Raw genomic sequence first — 19303 nt, 5'->3', positions numbered from 1 at the left:
TACTTGTAGCACAAAGTGGAATTTTCAAATGCTCTTAATTAGAATCCTAATAATTTGAATGTCTGATTTATAACTCATTTATATTACTGGTGTGGGTAACCATTCCCTTTCTGCAGGGGATCTTCCTAACCCAGAGATCAAACTTGGGTCTCCTGCATTGCAGACAGATTCTTTACCATCTGAGCCACCAAGGAAGCCCTTTTAAGCAAAACTTATGGGTCATTGTGTGTGTGTGTGTGTGTGTGTGTGTGTGTGTGTATTTGCTCAGTTGTGTCTGATTCCTTGCAACCCCATGGACTGCAGCCCACCAGGCTAGAATACTAGAGTGGGTTGCCATTTCCTTCCCCAGGAGATTTTCCTGACTCAAGGATCAAACCCACATCTCCTGCATCTTATATTGGTAGGTGGATTCTTTGCCACTGAGCCGTCAGAGAAGCCCATGGGTCCTTATAGAAAGTCCATCAAAATTCCATGGAATTTTAAAAGCATCTCTCTAAAGCTCTTTTAAGCTTATATTCTCTTGATTTTTAATCATGTTTTTCTTTTTTGCCTCTTCTTTGTTCAGGTCCATCATGAGTGAGGAATGGGATTCAAACTCTACAGAAAATTGGCATTACATTTGGAGTAATGACACAACACATGATCTGTACTCAGATATCAATATCACCTATGTGAACTACTATCTTCACCAGCCTCAAGTGGCAGCGATTTTCATTATTTCCTACTTTTTGATCTTCTTCCTATGCATGGTGGGAAATACAGTGGTTTGCTTCATTGTAATGAGGAACAAACATATGCACACAGTCACTAATCTCTTCATCTTGAACCTGGCCATAAGTGATCTACTAGTTGGTATATTCTGTATGCCTATCACACTGCTGGACAATATTATAGCAGGTATGTTGATCCACTCCAGTATTCTTGTCTGGAAAATCCCATGGATGGAGGAGCCTGGGGTGGGGGGTACAGTCTATGGGGTCACAAACAGTTGGACACGACTGAGTGACTTCACTTATGTTGATTTGTGTATAGCACAAAGATAATGTAAAAAAAATATTTGTCCCATATCCCTGCAGCCATGGTACAGTCATCCATTTATTTCAAATATTTATGGAGTTCCAAGAACTTCTCCAAGTAGCTGTCCTTTTGAGGCCTACATTATAAAGGAGGATAAAAAACAACAAACAAAAAGCTATATAAACAGTCAGAGATAAAAAGAATTATGGGGAAAAGTAAAGCAAGTGACAGAGATGAGGTGTGGAGGCTGTTATTTTTATAGAGTTCACTGAAGGTCATCCATGAATGATGACACTTCTTACTGAAGACTTTGAATTTCCTTGGCAATTCTAGCACATATTGTATGGTAGGAATGTTATTGAGACTATTATGGATTGTAGAGCTCAAAGTGTGGTTTCCATTAATATAATGTCTTCAATGTAACGTAAATAGATATTTAGACCCTCTTGTGGTTAGCTGGGCTTCCCTGATGGTTGGGAGATTTCCAACAGTTTTTGATGGAAGGCAAGCAGCAGGACCAATGATAAGTCACAAAGTGGTAGTTTCATTGATAGAGTAATAATTTACATATGCAACATAAACAATGGTTCAGGTGCTACCCTAGAGGACTTCTGGGTCCATATTACCACTTCTTAACACAACATTATGGCCTTCCCTGGTGGCTCAGCTGGTAAAGAATCCACCTGTAATCAATCCCTGGGTTGGGAAGATTCCCCTGGAGGAGGACATGGCAACCCACTCTAGTTTTCTTGTCTGGAAAATCCCCGTGGACAGAAGAGCCTGGCGGGCTGCAGTCCATGGGGTCTCAAAGAGTTGGACACAACTGAGCGACCAAGCACAAAACTTCACATTATACACCCCAGAATTATAGGAACGGTGTATCTACATCTCCCGGTAGAGTTTTGGTACATAGTACCTGATTAATAAATATTTGTTGTATTAACTAATGAATAGCACTCAAGATACTCATATTCCAAATCTGTATAAGAAAATATAAAAAGAATTTAGATCAAACAAGCCATATCATGAGGCTACTGTGGTGGCTGGGAGTAAAGAATTTGCCTGCAGTGCGGGAGATGCAGAGATGTGGGTTCAATCCCTGGGTCAGAAAGATTCCCTGAAGGAGAAAGTAGCAGCCCACTCCAGTAATCTTGCCGGGAAAGAAAGCTGATGTTGAGTGCCATAAAAGGGAAAGAACTATGGTGTGGTTTGTTGTTAACTGCTGTTTAGTCAGACACAATTGAGCAACTAAACAACAATAACAAAAGTCATATCGCAGTTCTTTTCCATTATGGCATTCAACATAGGTTTACTGAAAAATAGGTGATTTCTCTTAAGAATTTATTTCTGTTTCTTTCCTTTCTCTGAAGTGGGAGTCAGGGAATGTTTAGAGTGGCTATTCTATCATAATATACTACATAAATTCTGTGCTTCCATGATGCTTGTCATTTAAAAGCAATATTTATTAATGATGTACATTTTTAATATGTGCTAGACAAAAAGAGTTGATAAAAATTGTTGTCTCAATAAACTAAAGAGATGATCTCAATATGTCCTCCATAAATATCTATAATTAGATTACTAGTTAAGTTTTTTCATATGCAGTACCCTTCCCTACCCCTGATTCCTATTCCCAGGAGGCAACCACATTCAGCATTTTTTACTTTATTTTTGGTAATTACTATCATATTTCTGAATAACATGTTTTTATTCTAATATATTATCCAACTGCAGATGATGCAATTTAGTTCTCATTATCCTCTTCTACCCCAAGAGATAGTTCCCACACCAAACTCCACTGAACTGACAGCACTAGGACCAAAGAATATAAACCCATAGAAACTGTCTGAATGTGAAATTGGAAAAACAACATAACTGGTTGAAATTCGGTATAAATGCCAACAGAAACATTTATACAGAGCCACAAATATCCATTCATTTTTTACCTCCCTCATTCTCTCAATATGAGCATATCATTGTTTTTTGTTAAATCAATATTTAGGGTATGCATTCCTATTATTATATGTATCTTACCCCTGCTGAACCATGCAGAGTACTATGATAGCAACCTTTTCTCTTATAAAATGTTTTTTGGTTTCCTGGATTTAATAATAACATCATATTTTGGTTTGTTTAATGTTTTGAGTATAGCTATCAATAATGTATTCTCAGATTTTCTTCCAGGAGAGTTAAGTTTCTGGCCAATACCTTCAAACATATAAAAACACATCAAAAAGATGTAAATGAGCTGAATAATAAAGCTCCAAAAGCCTGTTGTGGGGATTAGATATGTTAATAGATGCAAAATATTTATTAGAGCATATAGAATGTTACAAACCACTGTATAAGCTTTGACATTATTAATCTACTGAAAAACAAAGCTCTGAATATATTAATGAAAATAATGGGAAACATTGATTGTTCCCTAGATCTTTTAGGGAACAGTTACATGCATCTAATTTCATGTCTTTCTCTTCAAAATTTCAGTGAAATTAAAATATACATGTATGATCTCTCCAAAGACTAACTGTTCCATTTCCCTTTCAGGATGGCCTTTTGGAAGTACAATGTGCAAGATCAGTGGCTTGGTCCAGGGAATATCCGTTGCAGCTTCCGTCTTTACTTTAGTTGCAATAGCAGTGGATAGGTAGGTCAACACCAAACTCTGAATCCACAATGTTGAGCATGTCTGCAACTAATCTACCTAACCAGCGAAAAATGTGTAATCTATTACATTTGGGCATATCTGCTTAAAATTGGATTCATAATATATTCCTTTATATATATATAATGTGTATGATATACATATACATAATATATATACAATGCATATGTATATATATGTGTGTGTATATATGTTTATGTATTATATATACATAAATTATATCCACAATATGTATCCCTTTATATATATATATAGAGAGAGAGTGCACCGCATGTGCATGCTCAATCACTCAGTCATTTCCAACTCTTTGTGGCCACATAGACTGTTGCCTGCCAGATTCCTCTGTCCATGGAATTTTATAGGCAAGAATACTGGAGTGGGTTGCCATTTCCTACTCCAAGGAATCTTCCTGAGCCAGGGATCAAACCCATGTCTCCTGCATTGGCAGGAGCATTCTTTACCACTGCACCATCTGATCAACCACACACACACACACACACACACACACACACACACTAAGAGTTCAGTAATAAAATAAAACCAATAAAGTTTCATATTTTAAAATTAAATAATTAGAGATGATGCAGGTCTCAGTTTAGCCTGCTATAACAAGGTATAATATATTATTTGATGAATGAATAAATGAAAAAATAATACTTGAAGTTTCCATAATTGGTTTACAAAAAGAGCAAAAATACCTAGAATAGCACCTATGAAGTTATCCATAATTTAAGGGTGAGAAAATGGGAGAATTCACTGATTAGAAGACTAGATGAAAACTTGGAGGTTAAGACAGAAGACCTATCACTTCATGGCAAACAGATGGGGACAAAGTGGAAACAGTGGCAGATTTTATTTTCTTGGACTCCAAGATCACTGTGGATGGTGACCACAGCCACGAAATGAAAAGATATTTGCTTTTTGGAAGCTACGAGGGAAGCCCCATGACAAACCTATACAGTGTATTAACAAGCAGAGACATCAATTTGCGGACAAAATCCATATAGTCCAAGCTACAGTTTTTCCAGTAGTCCTCTAGGGATGTTAGAGTTGGACCATGAAGAAGCCTGAGAGTCGAAGAATTGATGCTTTCGAACCGTGCTGCTGGAGAAGATTCTTGAGAGTTCCTTGGACTGCGAAGAGATCAAGCCAGTCAATCCTAAAGGAAATCAACCCTGAATATTCATTGGAAGGACTGATGCTGAAGCTGAAACTTCAATACTTTGGCCACCTGATGTGAAGAACCGATTCATTGGAAAACACTCTGATACTGGAAATGATTGAGGGCAGGAGGAGAAGGGGGCGACAGAGAATTAGATGGTTAGAGAGCTTCACTGACTCAATGGAGATGAATTTGAGCAAACTCTGGGAGATAGTGGAGGACAGAGGAGCCTGGCGTGGTGCAGTCCATGGGGTCGCAAAGAGCTGGACATGACTTAGCAACTGAGCAACAACAAAAACAACAAAACCTTACATATGCTTGAAGGAGTTGTAAAGAAAGATAAAAGAGCAGTCAAAGCTGAAGCTAACTATTCATTATATAAACATATTTGATAAATTAGTTTGGGTTGCTTCTAAGCCACTTAAAAACTGTTTCCTTACCTGCAGATCTGGAGAACAGTAAGTTTCATAACATTTTAGTTTTATAGAGTCATCACAAAAATCCAAGAAAATTCAATAGATGATAATACCCTGAAAAATATGTTATACAGTTGCATAACTGTATGGTTATCTTATACTGGAGAAGGAAATGGCAACACACTCCAGTATTCTTGCCTGGAAAATTCCATGGAAAGAGGAGCCTGGTAGGCTATAGTTCATGGGGTCACAAAGAGTCAGACACGACTGAATGACTGAGCACATGGTTATCTTATAACGAACATAATAAATATCAATAATAACATTAAGAATCACATGGACAAAAATTAATAGCAGTAAAATGAACCAGGGTTACTCTTCATATTGATGTTGAATTTTCAGGCTCCTTAGAAGATATAGAACACCAGGAAGGTGTATAAACAGAACTCATAATTGGAAACTCTCAGACCCTTACAGCCACCAAAACACTTGGTGGCTCAAAACAGCAGTGTTTTAGTCCTTCCCACAGCTCTGTAGATTGGCTGGGTGCTTCTGTGTAGTTCTCCTACGCTATGTCTTATAGCTGAAATCACTCATGCTTCCACTTATACCATGCTTGCTAATGTTCAACTAACTGGCCAAAGCAGATTGCATGTCCAAGCACACAGATCATGTGTAGGGGACCACAGAAGGGCATGAACGAGGGTATAAGAATATGGGCTCTGGCACCAAACCACATGTGCAACAATCATGTGTGATTATGGGCAAAAATTTTTACCTTTTCTAAGCCTTTTCCCCATAAAAGGCTTAAATATACAATCCATGCAAACCAATGGAAAGGACCCTAGAACAGAATATTAAATGTTCAATATGGGCTGGTTAACACTAACATTTTTATTATATCTTTAAAAATGTTATTGGAGTAGAGTTGATTTACAATGTTGTGTTAATTTCTGCTACACAGCAAAGTGAATCAGTTGTAAATACATAAACACACATCCAGGCTTTTTTTTGTAAAGGTTTATTGTATTTATTTATTTAATTTACTTTTTGGCTGTGCTGGGTCTTCATTGCTGTGCATAGGCTTTACTCTAATTGCAGTGAGTGGGGCGACTCTTCATCGTGGTTCACAGGCTTCTCGTTGCAGTAGCTTCTCTTGTTGCAGAGCCCAGGATCTAGGTGCGCAGGTTTTATTAGCTGCGGCACGTGGGTTCTGTAGTTGTGGTTCACAGGCTCTGGAGCGCTGGCTCAGTCATTGTGATGCACCAGCTCAGCCACTTTGCGGCATGTGGGATCCTCCCGGACCAGAAATCAAACCAGTGTCCCTTGCATTGCAAGATGGATTCCTAATCACTGGACCACCAGGGAAGCCTGAGTACTTTTACTATTAATGGTGTCTGATATACTCCACTTATTCATATTTTGAGTTGAAATTAATCTCATATATTAATTACAGAGAATGCCTCTCTCCTCATTCTAACTTTCTACGTTTTTAGGGAGAACGTGGATGGAAGACTGTAATTACTTAAATTGAATTACTGACTCAGCCAGAAGTTATGAGGCAGTCCTTCACTGATATTTGCCTTTAATTACAGGTTTCGGTGTGTTATCTACCCTTTTAAACCAAAGCTCACTATCAAGACGGCGTTTGTCATCATTATGATTGTCTGGGTCCTGGCCATTGCCATTATGTCCCCGTCTGCAGTCATGTTACACGTGCAGGAAGAAAAAAATTACCGCGTGAGATTCAACTCCCAGGAGAAAACCAGCCCAGTCTACTGGTGCCGGGAAGACTGGCCAAGTCAGGAAATGAGGAGGATCTATACCACAGTGTTGTTTGCCAATATCTACCTGGCTCCCCTGTCCCTCATCGTCATCATGTATGGAAGGATTGGAATTTCACTGTTCAAGAGGAAGGTGCCCCACACAGGCAAACAGAACCAGGAGCAGTGGCATGTGGTATCCAAGAAGAAGCAGAAGGTCATTAAGATGCTCCTGACCGTGGCCCTGCTTTTCATTCTCTCCTGGTTGCCTCTGTGGACCCTGATGATGCTCTCGGATTATGTTGATCTGTCTCCAAATGAACTGCAGGTCATCAACATCTACATCTACCCTTTTGCACATTGGCTGGCCTTCTGCAACAGCAGCATCAACCCCATCATTTATGGTTTCTTCAATGAAAATTTTCGTCGTGGCTTCCAAGATGCTTTTCATCTCCAGCTTTGCCAAAAAAGAGCAAAGTCCAAGGAAGCCTACACTCTGAGAGCTAAAAACACTATGGTCATCAACACATCTCATCTGTCAGCGCAGGAATCAACAGTTAAAAACCCACATGAGGAAATTGTGCTTTGTAGGATAAGTGCTGAAAAGCCCTTACAGGAATTAATGATGGAAGAATTAGGAGAAATCACCAGTAGCAATGAGATGTAAAAAGAGCTGGTGTGATGATTTTAACTCTGCTATGTGATATATATTGAAATATTGTTGATTTCTATGGCTTCGTACTTCAGTTCTTTCTATGAATGTTAGAAACCCTCTCTGGAAAAAAAGTAAACAAAATGAACCTCCTGTTCATAATCAATCTTATTGTATTTAAAATATATACAGAAACTTATACACAAATTGGCATGGATAAATCTATTTTCTAGGACCAGTTTTCAAAGCCTGATTTTTTCCAACTTTGCTATTTATGTATGAATCAAGCAAGTGTTTTATGTGTATATGTATATGCAACACACATACACACATCTTCATCAAATGGGGATAAATGGGCAGTTCTTTGCATGAGAGCACGTTTTGCAAATTCTCCTTTTGCTTTTGAATTGGAAATTTTAGACTACAGAACTATTTATCTGTGTGTGCTTTTAAAATGTACTCAGCTTTCTTAGAAATAAGAACCACAATAGCAAATAAAGGGACACTGTGTTTCTTTGTATTTAAAGGTTGACTTTTTTCTTTTTAAAAAGTACAAAGTTGGTAACTATTGCTCCAAATGAGTTTTTGTTGAGTTTTACTACTTTCGTAAATGAATTTAAGCCCTAACTGAACCCATGTTTCTTGTAGAGATGATTCAGGATCCCAAGTTGACCTCCTTTCTACTAGAATCTCTGACATAAAAAGTCAATCTTGTAATAAAGAAGCAATTGTCAGAGGAAAGCAGCTCTCTTTTGAAAGGCTTGATCAGAGATGTTCAACAGTCATTGTAAGACTCCCAGAAAGTTTGAACTGATTATTCCAGATTTCTTACTGGGCAGAACATTTAAATCTGGAAGTCCTACTGGATTAGCAAATTAATACTGCTACTAAGAGAATGGTGAACCCCTGGATTCTGCCTGGTTAGGATTATATACTGACAATAGTCATAAATGCTGGTTTTTATTCTGGGGTGGGATAGTCCCTAGAAAATTGGGAATTATAAACTAACAAATAGTTTTGCAAATACAAATAAATCTCTGGGCTTGGACCTATCACGTTTTCTCAGGCTGTAATATGGTTCAAGGTAAAAGCCTTCCAACACTATAGGCCTTTGAGAAAATAATTGTTTCTATTGGGTTTATGCTATGTGATATTTAAATCTGTATGTGTTACATATTTCCAAAACCTTTTTTGAATTTCATTATTTCTTCTATATCATGTCATCTATGTGTTATGAAGAACTTATTTGGGACTTCCTCAATAACCACTTTTCTGATTATAAAATAATAAAAATTACATTATGAAATATAGAAACAGTTATTATCAAAACAACACCTGTTACTAGTGGAGTTTTCATGAAAAACAGAATGGTGCAAAAATTGCATGTAATTCCTCTTCAAGGGAAAAATAAAACAGTGAAAACACTATGTAGATCAGCATCCTGTATGTACGTCTTTGCCAAGAGTGATTATTCAGGAATGATTATTTTGCCATTGTCTACCTTACAATATCATTAATACATATTAAATTTCTACAATTGTGCTACTTTAATGATGAAAAATCATTTAAACTTGTGGGTTTGATTATATTGTTCCATGTTTCTTATTAATTTGTATTTATTCCTCTTCCCATTCATTGGCCATTTTCCCATTGTAGTTTTGTGGTTCTTTTATCAATTACTAAGCACTTTGGGGGGCTTCCCTTGTAGCTCAGTTGGTAAAGAATCTGCCTGCAATGCAGGAGACCTGGCTTTGATCTCTGGGTCAGGAAGATCCCCTGGAGAAGGAAATGGCAACCCACTCCAGTATTCTTGGCTGGAGAATGCCATGGACAGAGGAGCCTGACAGGCTACAGTTCGTGGGGTTGCAAGAGTTGGACACAACTTAGCAACTAAACCACCACCAAGCACTTTTTGTATCAACGATCAATAACAGGCAGAATTGGTCTTTAAAAAAAACAAAACAAAACATAAAAATGGTGTTTTTTCTTGGCTTAAAAGCCATTAATCATTTCTTTTCAAATTAGGGGGGGAAAAAAACCCACCAACAACAAACTCCTTATCAGGACTTACACACCTTTAGTTTTTCTGCCCCCTGTCCACCTCTTAATCTTGTCTCATACCCGACACTCCTCATTCGCACTACCGGGGCTTGGGTTGTTGCATTAGTCACTCATTTGTGTCCAACTCTTTGTGACCTCATGCACTATAGCCCACCAGGCGACTCTGTCCATGGGATTCTCCAGGCAAGAATATTGAAGTGGGTAGCCATTCCCTTCTCCAGGAGATCATCCCAACCCAGGGATCAAACCCAGTTCTCCTGAATTTCAGGCAGATTCTTTATTGACTAAGCCACCAGGGAAGTGCCCTCTCTGCCTGTATGTTCCTCTGTCTTTACCAAGTTCTTTAATGCTTCTAGATTGCACTTGTGTTTCCTTCCTGCTAGAAACATTCTTCCCATTGGCTTCCATTGGTCCTCTCATCCTTTTGGACTCAAACTAAACCTCACCTGAGCCCTGTTTATTCCTTCAGAGTAATTCTCATTATCTGTAATTATCTTCAGAATTCTTTTATTTACTTGTTTATTATCCTTATTCTCTACCAAAAGGTACACTCTATAAGGGCAAGAATTCTGTCTTGTATATCACTGTGTTTCCATTGCCTGGCCAAGTGTTTGGCACATAATGGATGAATAATAAATATTTATTGAACAAATTAATTAATTGCAAATATTTTCCAGTTAAAATTTGCATTCTAATTTACCTATGATTATTATATTTTATTTTTAGATAATGAGAAAAATTCAGAATATAATAGAAACATTGGATAATGTAGAAAAACATGTAAAGTAAAATGATTTCTTATCTGGTTACCTAGTGGTAGCCATTCTTGCTATCATTTGGGGGCATATTTACATGCTTTCTTTAATAAAGTCATGATTCTGGGACATGTACTTTATAACTTCTTATTCATTTAGTATATCAAGAACACATGTCCATGTTGTTTAATATTCTTCAAATATCCATTCCTTAATTTACTAAATTTCCTCTCTGAGGCTGAAAATATAAGCTATTTCCTAAATCTATAAAATGATGCAGTTATGTGTACCTTGTATAATACTGGGCATATTTATAATTATCTTAGAATAGACATATAACAATGCAACTGCATGGCCAAATGCAGGTACATTTGAGAATGTTTTAATACACATTGTCAAGTATTTCTTAAATAGGCTTTAATATTTCATACTTCCCTTAGTGGTATAACTCAGCTATCCAGAAAGCCTACCCCACTCTAGTATTCTTGGGCTTCCCTATGGCTCAGCTGGTAAAGAATCTACCTGCAATTATTTTGCAGACCTGGGTTTGATCTCTGGGTTGGGAAGATCCCCTGGAGAGGGGAAAGGCTACCCACTCCAGTATTCTGGCCTGGAAAATTCCATGGACTGTATAGTCCATGGGGTCACAGAGTCGGACATGACTGAGTGACTTTCAGTTTCACTTTAGTGGTGTAACAGGGTTTGCTCACTCACACACTTATAAATATGGCGTATTTCATAGAACAAAATTGTCTTGTCAGTTTAGTAAGACAGAACTTGTATGCCTATGTTTGTTTCATTTCACTGTTATGCAGCCAGACATTAAAATAATCTTCATTTAATTTGATTCGTTTGTATTCACTTATCTGCACTTGTATTTGTAGCAGAAGAAAACATTTCCCTTCTCTTTTTAGTTCGTTGGCTGATCTATAGTTAAATTGACAAAAGACAGTACAGAAGGGAAACAAATTTAATTACATATGTGTGGGAGCTCCATGATGACATGAGAGGCTCCCGGAGAGTCAGGCAACTGAGGTTTTTATGCCATCCTAGACTAAGGAGAAGAAGGGTAAGGGATGGAACGTCAAAGGAGAGGAAGATAATTCACAGGAAAATGGAAAGAGAAAATATTTGTTAAAGAATTGTTTGTCACATCATGCAAAGTCTTTTTTATGTAAAAAAAAATATATATATATATATATATATATATATATCAGTTCAGTTCAGTTGCTCAGTTGTGTCCAACTCTTTGCAACCCCATGGACTGCAGCATTCCAGGCCTCCCTGTCTATCACCAACTCCCAGAGTTTACTCAAACTCATGTTCATTGAATCGGTGATGTCATCCAACCATCTCATCCTCTGTTGTTCCCATATATATATATATATATATATATATATGTTTATAATAGCTCTTTTCCTGGTAGGCTCCAGTCTAAATTATTTTAGGCAGTTAAGGGAGAGATAAAAAATCCTTCTTGAGTCTGTTGGGCCTTTATCATGTTCAGCTTGAAATAACCCACCTGCCACAATGGCATATTCTGGGGTGGCCTCCTCTGAAGCCCATCATATTCACTTGTATCTCTTTCTTAGCCAATTCCCTCTTCCTATTCTTTACTTCCTGTTTGGTTAGATTATTTGATTTTTTTCTCAACAGTATATAAAAGTGCTCCCTAAGTCAGGGTATTAATCTTTGACTATCAGACATGTTTCAAACATTTTTTCTATTTGATGTGTGACTGTGTACGTGTATATGCATAGATATGAGGATAAAGTTTAAGCCACTATGACAGAATCCTGAAATACACTGGATTCTTAAAGGATATAGATGTTAATTTTGTGCTTGATGTTAGCAGCTCAATGGGGACCTTATTACCACATAGCAGCAATTTTACAGATGAGGAACTGACTTCACTGAGGTAAAGGAGTTGTTCAGTGTTGCATAACAAGTGACTCATGGAGCCAAATTCTAACCCATTTCAGCATTTATTATGTGGCAGGCACTACCTTAAGCTCTTTACAGGAATCATCTCATTGAATCCTTATATACTAGGAAGTAAGTTTTAATATTCACCTTTACAAACAGACACAAAGACTGAAGCTTTCAAATATTAACATAGGGAATATTTAAGAATATTTATTCAGGATTCAGATTGTCTAGGGTTGCGTCTTGGCTCTGCCATCTAGATATCAGTTCCTAAAATTCTTTAATAACTCAGTTTCCTCAACTGTAAAATGGACATAATAATAGAATCATTTGGAAATTTAATGCAATACCATATGTAAATAGATTAGAACTATACCTAGTATTCTTCCACTTATTAAGAGGAAACACAGTTTGTATTTGCCTAATGTCTGTAATCAATTTTTAAGAGGCTTATTCCTACTTAGGTAAAACTCAGAGGTTAAATATAACTGTTCTAAACTGGCTGCTTGGATAATAACCGTAAAAAACAAACAATATAAAAACTCAATCTTTTATTGCAACTTATGTACTATAAAATAAATATAATATGCATCATGATTCTCTACTTTGTTGCTTTCTTATATATTTCTAGCTAGCTTTCTTTTTCAAGTAGTATTTTTTTTCAAAAAGATATTTACCTCATCACAAAATGAATTATCCTATACATATGTCTTCCAAAGATGTTTCCATGTAAACAGATAGTTCTCAAGTATACATGTTCACAAGCAGTGGGAAAATAATGGAATGGTACTGCAGAATAACAAAATGATGAATGAACACAACAGTGCATAAGTAAAAGCCTAGTGGGCTATAGTCCATGGAGTCGCAAAAGAGTCGGATACAACTTAGCGACTAAACAACAATAACAACAATATTTTCTATTCAAATTCCATTTATAAGATTATAACCCAGATATAACTAGGACCTTATAGTTATATATTGATTACAACATTGTATTGTTCTTGTTTTATTTCAACCTTGGGGCAGGATTCAACACTTTTTTTCACTTCCTAAAATAAATCCTCACAATAACTGCAAAATATATACCAACCACATTTCACATCAGAAAAAATAAAGCCCAGAGAGGTCAAATAAGGTTACTGAACAAATAAATTTGAAACTGGTATTTAAATTCAGGAGTGCTGAATGCCAAAACCCATAAAATAATTGGTTAAAAAAAAGGTATTTTATGAATTCTTGTTTGCAAACAAATCTTAAGTAAAAATGGCATTTGCTTTTTCAAGGCAGCTCAGTGTAGATAAAAAGCACAGACTGGAATCTGAGGCATTGGAATTTTAACTCCGCAACTTGCTAGCTGCATAACTATAGGAAATTTACTAAGATATTCTAAGGACTCACTTTCCTTATGGATGAAAAAGAACATATTTATCACATTATTTATAGAAAGTAGTACAGTGTTTGATACATATGGGAAGTTGTGGCCTTTATCAGTTTAAGTAGCAAATAATTTCAAGATATTTGATTTTGTATGTGTGTAAGGCTGTAACAACTTAAGCCCAGAGACCTGAGACCATAGTAAAAAGATAATTCATCAAGTTTATCAATACTGAAAAGCCTTAAGTAGACTTACTCAAAATAAGTAAATGCTTTTCCATCTTAAGTACTTAAAATCAGCCACATTCATCATCTTGTCGCTTTCAAAGAAATGTTACATTTTTATATTTATGAAATATCAGTTCTTTAAAGAAAATGATGCTTTGTAGGTTCAGATGAGTTGGACTGAGTGTATTGCATCCATTGTCAAGGTACAGTTCATGAGCTTTAGGTGGTAAATAGAATATGTGTTGTTGTTGTTTAGTTGCTGAGTCTAGTCTGCCAGGCTCCTCTGTCCATGGGGTATTCCAAGCAAGAATTTTGGAGTGAGTTGCCATTTCCTTCCCCAGGGAATATGGACTTCCCTGGTGGCTCAGAGGTAAAGAATCTGCCTGCAATACGGGAGACTTGGGTTTGATCCATGGGTCAGGAAGATCCCCTGGAGAAGGAAAAGCAACCCACTCCATTATTCTTGCCCAGAAAATTCCATGGATGGAGCTACAGTTTGTGGGTTCCCAAAGAGTCAGACACAACTGAGAGACGAACACTTTTCTTTTTCTCCAAGGAATCTTCCCGAGCCAGGGATCAAATCCATGTCTCCTGCATTGGCAGGCAGATTCTTCACCCCTGAGACACCAGGGAAGACCTTATGCCAGATAAGTCCTGCCCCAAAGACTATAAACTTTTCTCTGAACAACCTTGAACCCTTTCACACCCCTGTACTTTTGCTCATGATGTGATCACTTTAACAAACAAACAAAAAATGTTTAAGGAAAATGATAAAGTGTGTTTTTTTTTTAAAAAATTAGAAAACCCAAAGACTAGTCTAGCTTTTCATTATACAGACAAAATGAGTGGGTTGGAAAATACATTCCATCTGCAGTAACCACACAATTTATAAATTTTACTGCCATTTACTGCTCCCCTGTCTAATGGCAAACTTTCTACTTGTGCATCCTTCTCACTTATTCAAGAGCTTCCCTCCCGTGATTATGCATCATAAATTCCCTATCTCATTCTTTACTGGATCATGTCTTGAGAATCAAAAATACTGTAGTGGGCTTCGAGGGGAGCTCAGTGTTAAGGCATCTGACTGGCAATGCAGGAGACAGGTTTGATCCCTGATTCAGGAAGATTCCACATGTAGCGGAGCAACTGAGCCCGTGCACCCCAACCATTGATCCTGTGCTCCAGAGCCTGGGAGCTGCAACTATTGAGCCCATGTGCCTTGACTACTGAAGCCTAAGCACCCTGGAGTCTGGGCCCCGGCACAAGAGAAGCCACGGCAATGAGAAGCCCCAGCACCACAACTAGAGAATAGCCTTCTCTCTCCGCAACTAGAGAGAAAGCCTGGGCAGCAATGAATACCTAGTACAGCCAAAAATAAAAATAAATAAATTAAAATTTAATTCAGAAAATACTATAGTATCTGCAATTCTAAAATCAAACACAAAAATTGTCTCCTGAGTGCTCATCTTTTTCCTAGTCTTGCTTCACTTTACAGCAAAATTCACAAGAGGTATATTTAAAATCAGTGTCTACTTTCTTTGCCTTTTCATATTGTTCATGGGGTTCTCGCACCAAGAATGCTGGAATGGTTTGCCATTCCTTTCTCCGGTGGGCCACGTTTTGTCGGAACTCTCCACCATGACCCATCTGTCTTGGGTGCTCCGGCACAGCATGATTCATAGCTTTATCAAGTTATGCGAGCCCCTTCACCACGACAAGGCTGTGATCCATGAAGTTGTCAACTCCAATACTTTGGCCATCTGATGCGGAAAACTGACTCATTGGAAAAGACCCTGATGCTGAGAAAGAGTGAAGGCAAAAGCTGAAGTGGGCAACAGAGAATGAGATAGGTAGTATGACCAATTCAATGGACATGAATTTGAGCAAACTCCAGGAGATAGTGGAGGACAGGGAAGCCTGGCGTGCTACAGTTCATGGGGTCACAAAGGGTCAGACACAACTTAGAGACTGATCAACAACAAAGTACTATTTTTAGTTATTCTCCATGGAGACCACTTCAATCAATCTCTCATCTCTTCCACTCCACCGAAAATGCTCTGGTCAAGGTAGCATTGACTTCCCTGGTGCTATCCAGTGGCCATGATGAGGCTACAACCAGGTCTTATTTTACCAGACCACTTGTCAGCATTTTTGCCAACTTATCATTCCTTCCTTCCTTCTGAAAACACTTTCTTCACTTAGCTTTTGAATCATTACTACCAAGGAATTTATCTTCTACCTTACTTACAACATATTCCCATTGTCCTTTCTGGGACCTTTCTCCTGTTGGAGATCAGGAACTCAAATATTTCTGCTGAGGCTTAAATTTCATGTGCTGAATGAAAGAAACTTTATTTGGTAGTTAACAGAGTGATATGATGAATGCTGTGGATGATGTGATTAGCAGATGAAGATTTTTTCAGCTTAGTGAAAGTAACAATAAAGGACAAAGGCTCAAATCAGGAAAAAGACTTTCTAAATTGTTTTAGTGGGGGGCTGTTATTAAAATGGAGAGAAATAGTCGAAGGCTGACAGAAAAATCAATAATATTTGGAAACTAATAGGCAGTGGGAGGAAAAAATAAAATATTTAAACTGTTATTTTGATAAATAATCTGAATATCTTCTCAGCATGGTTTGGAATATTTTTAGAAAATGCTTTATTATTTTAAATACATAAAAGAGTGATCAGGGCAAATAATTTGTAAGGGAAATCCCTTGGTCAATGAGGATTAAAGTAACAAATGTGTTTTGGCATATTGTGGTTTGTGGAAGAAATAAATTGATTTCATTTTTGTGGAAGACAGTAGCTCAGTCGTGTCTGACTCTTTGCAACCCCATGGACTGTATCTTGCCAGGCTCCTCTGTCCATGGAATTTTTCAGGCAAGAATACTGAAGTGGGCAGCTTTTCCCTTCTCCAGGGGATCTTCCCAACCCAGGGATGGAACTCAGGTCTCCTGAATTACAGGTGGATTCTTTACCATCTGAGTCCCCAGGGAAGTTCAAGAAAACTGGACTGGGTAACCTATCCCTTCTCCAGAGGATCTTCCCAACCCAGAAATCGAGCTAGGATCTCCTACATCACGGGAGGATTCTTTACCAGTTGAGCTACCAGGGAAGCCTAGAAGACTTTATACATTGGATTAAAAAGGAAAGAGATACACTTTCATAGAACCGCATGTGGCCTTGTTAGGAAAGCAGGGGCATTTGGTATTGTTATTTGTTGTTGTTTAGTTGCTAATTCTGTCCAACTCTTTTGCAATCCCTAGGACTGTAGCCCACCAGGCTCCTCTGTCTATGGGATTTCCCAGGGAAGAATATTGGCATGGGTTGCCATTTCCTCCTCCAGGGGATATTCCCGACCCAGGAATTGAACCCACGTCTCCTGCATTGACAGGCGGATCCTTTACCACTGAGCCACCAGGCTCCTGCTGTCCTTATATAAACAGGTTTTGGCAAGAAGGAGCTCTCCGCAGGAGGCAATTTTCTGCCTTGTCACTAATCTTAAACACTCGCCCCACCCTCCCACCCATGCTGTACTCACCTAGCTGGAGCAGACATTTCTTATCTTTTGATCACCCAATTTCTTGCCTAACCTGTTGCTTCTTCTGACCAAAGAAACAGAAATGATGAATAAGTAATTAACAGATGACTAGATCTCTTCCCTAGCCTGCCTTTCACTAATATCTAGAACAATCTGTGTGAACAAGATAGCACCTAAAGAAAAATGACAAGACATCGACAAGCCTGCCCAGAAGCCTGCATGCAGAGGGGAGGTTACTACTCTGACCCTGTCTCAATGATTACTTGGGTCTCTTTAAAAGGCTTCGTGGCCAAGCAGAATCTTCATCATTTTTTTTCATTTCCCCAGACTGCCAGCACTCTGATTAAAAGCAACTAGTCTTTCTAACAACATTGACGTCCCTGGTGGTTCAGTGGTAAAGGAGCCACCTGCCATGTGGGTTTGATCCTTGATCCAGCAAGATCCCCTGGAGAAAAAAATGGCAACCTACTCCAGGATTCTTGCCTGGAGAATCCCATTGACAGAGGAGTCTACAGTCCATGAAGTTGCAAAGAGTTGGACATGACTTAGTGACTAAGAAGCAATCCTTTCTACCAACACACCTCTCTCACACACACACACCTTTCATATTGAATTAAATTATGCCTAACAGCCAATTTCAGAACAGAATCTGATAAAATCAGAGAAATACAAACTTCTCTGTGCCTGTCCTCTCTGGGATGTTTTCTTCAGTGTCCTAATATTCGTTGCTGTGAAAGATGGAGAATGAGAATTAAATTTCCTATAGAATGAAATTTTTTATTTTTCTAAGGTTAGGTTAAATAAATGTCATAGAACCACAGGTGGTTATAAGCACTATGATTTCACATAAGAGAAACAACTGATAGATATGAAAAAAATGAAAAATGTGAAAGTGTTAGTCACTCTGTCACGTCCAACTCTTTGGGTCCCCAAGGACTCTAGCCCACCAGGCTCTTCTGTCCATGGAATTTCCCAGGCAAGAATACTGGAATAATGCAGGCGGACTCTTTCCTATCTGAGCCACCAGGGAAACCGAATGGATGAGAAGAAACTTGAAATCATGTGCTCAAGGTGATCAAGTCAAAGTCGCTTGGCTGGCCATTGCTGGCTGTCAGTGGAACTCAGTGTAAGGCATCTACAAGAAAAACAGGGCAACAAAAGAGAGTGTTTTGCTGGGAGCTTTCTGATGAAGGTGAGCAATTTGCAAACTACATCTCAAGAAAGATTATAGAAAAAGAGAAGAGTGAAATAATTGGGCTGCCTCTTGATCAGACCTATCCCAACATTTAAAATGAAGAGTGATGTATGTCAACTGATACTTGCTAGACTTTTATTCAAACCCCGAATTTTAACTTTTGTCCTTGAGAATCTAACAAACCACATGAATACTAATCACTTAAAGTTTTATAGCCTTATGTCTTATGTCTATAGCATTCCCCCATCCACTTCAGTGGAGTAAAACCTGGATTATTTAACCGCTAAATAATTTTGCAATTAGTTTTCTATTGTTTAACACTCATGCTTGAGAAGCCAAAGTAACATACTACATGAAACAAGAATGTATAATACATTTTTAAAAATTGAAAATATGTTGTGTTTAAAGTATTTGAAGGAATAAATCTGATGATCTTCCTTGTATCTCATAATAACATTGAATTTTAATACAAAACATTTTGCAAAAAGAAATAAATGTATAACATTACTAAGGATAGGAAGAGGTAGTTAGCATATGAAGTATTT

At 37.9% G+C, this 19303-nt stretch overlaps 1 protein-coding gene across 1 annotated transcript; it reads left to right on the top strand.

Moving 5' to 3' along the window:
- The first annotated feature begins 572 nt into the window (after positions 1-572).
- Positions 573-9102, top strand: NPFFR2 (neuropeptide FF receptor 2). The gene is made up of 3 exons (XM_020885347.2): positions 573-897; positions 3565-3664; positions 6856-9102. Exons 1-3 carry the CDS (start codon positions 573-575, stop codon positions 7688-7690), a joined length of 1260 nt encoding a protein of 419 aa, XP_020741006.1. The 3' UTR covers positions 7691-9102.
- Positions 9103-19303: the final 10201 nt, after the last annotated feature.

The sequence above is a fragment of the Odocoileus virginianus genome, chromosome 29, assembly GCF_023699985.2.
Source record: "Odocoileus virginianus isolate 20LAN1187 ecotype Illinois chromosome 29, Ovbor_1.2, whole genome shotgun sequence".
Taxonomy (NCBI): Eukaryota; Metazoa; Chordata; class Mammalia; order Artiodactyla; family Cervidae; genus Odocoileus; species Odocoileus virginianus.
Note: the sequence above shows the minus strand (reverse complement) of the source record. Positions and strands in the feature narration are given on the sequence as shown.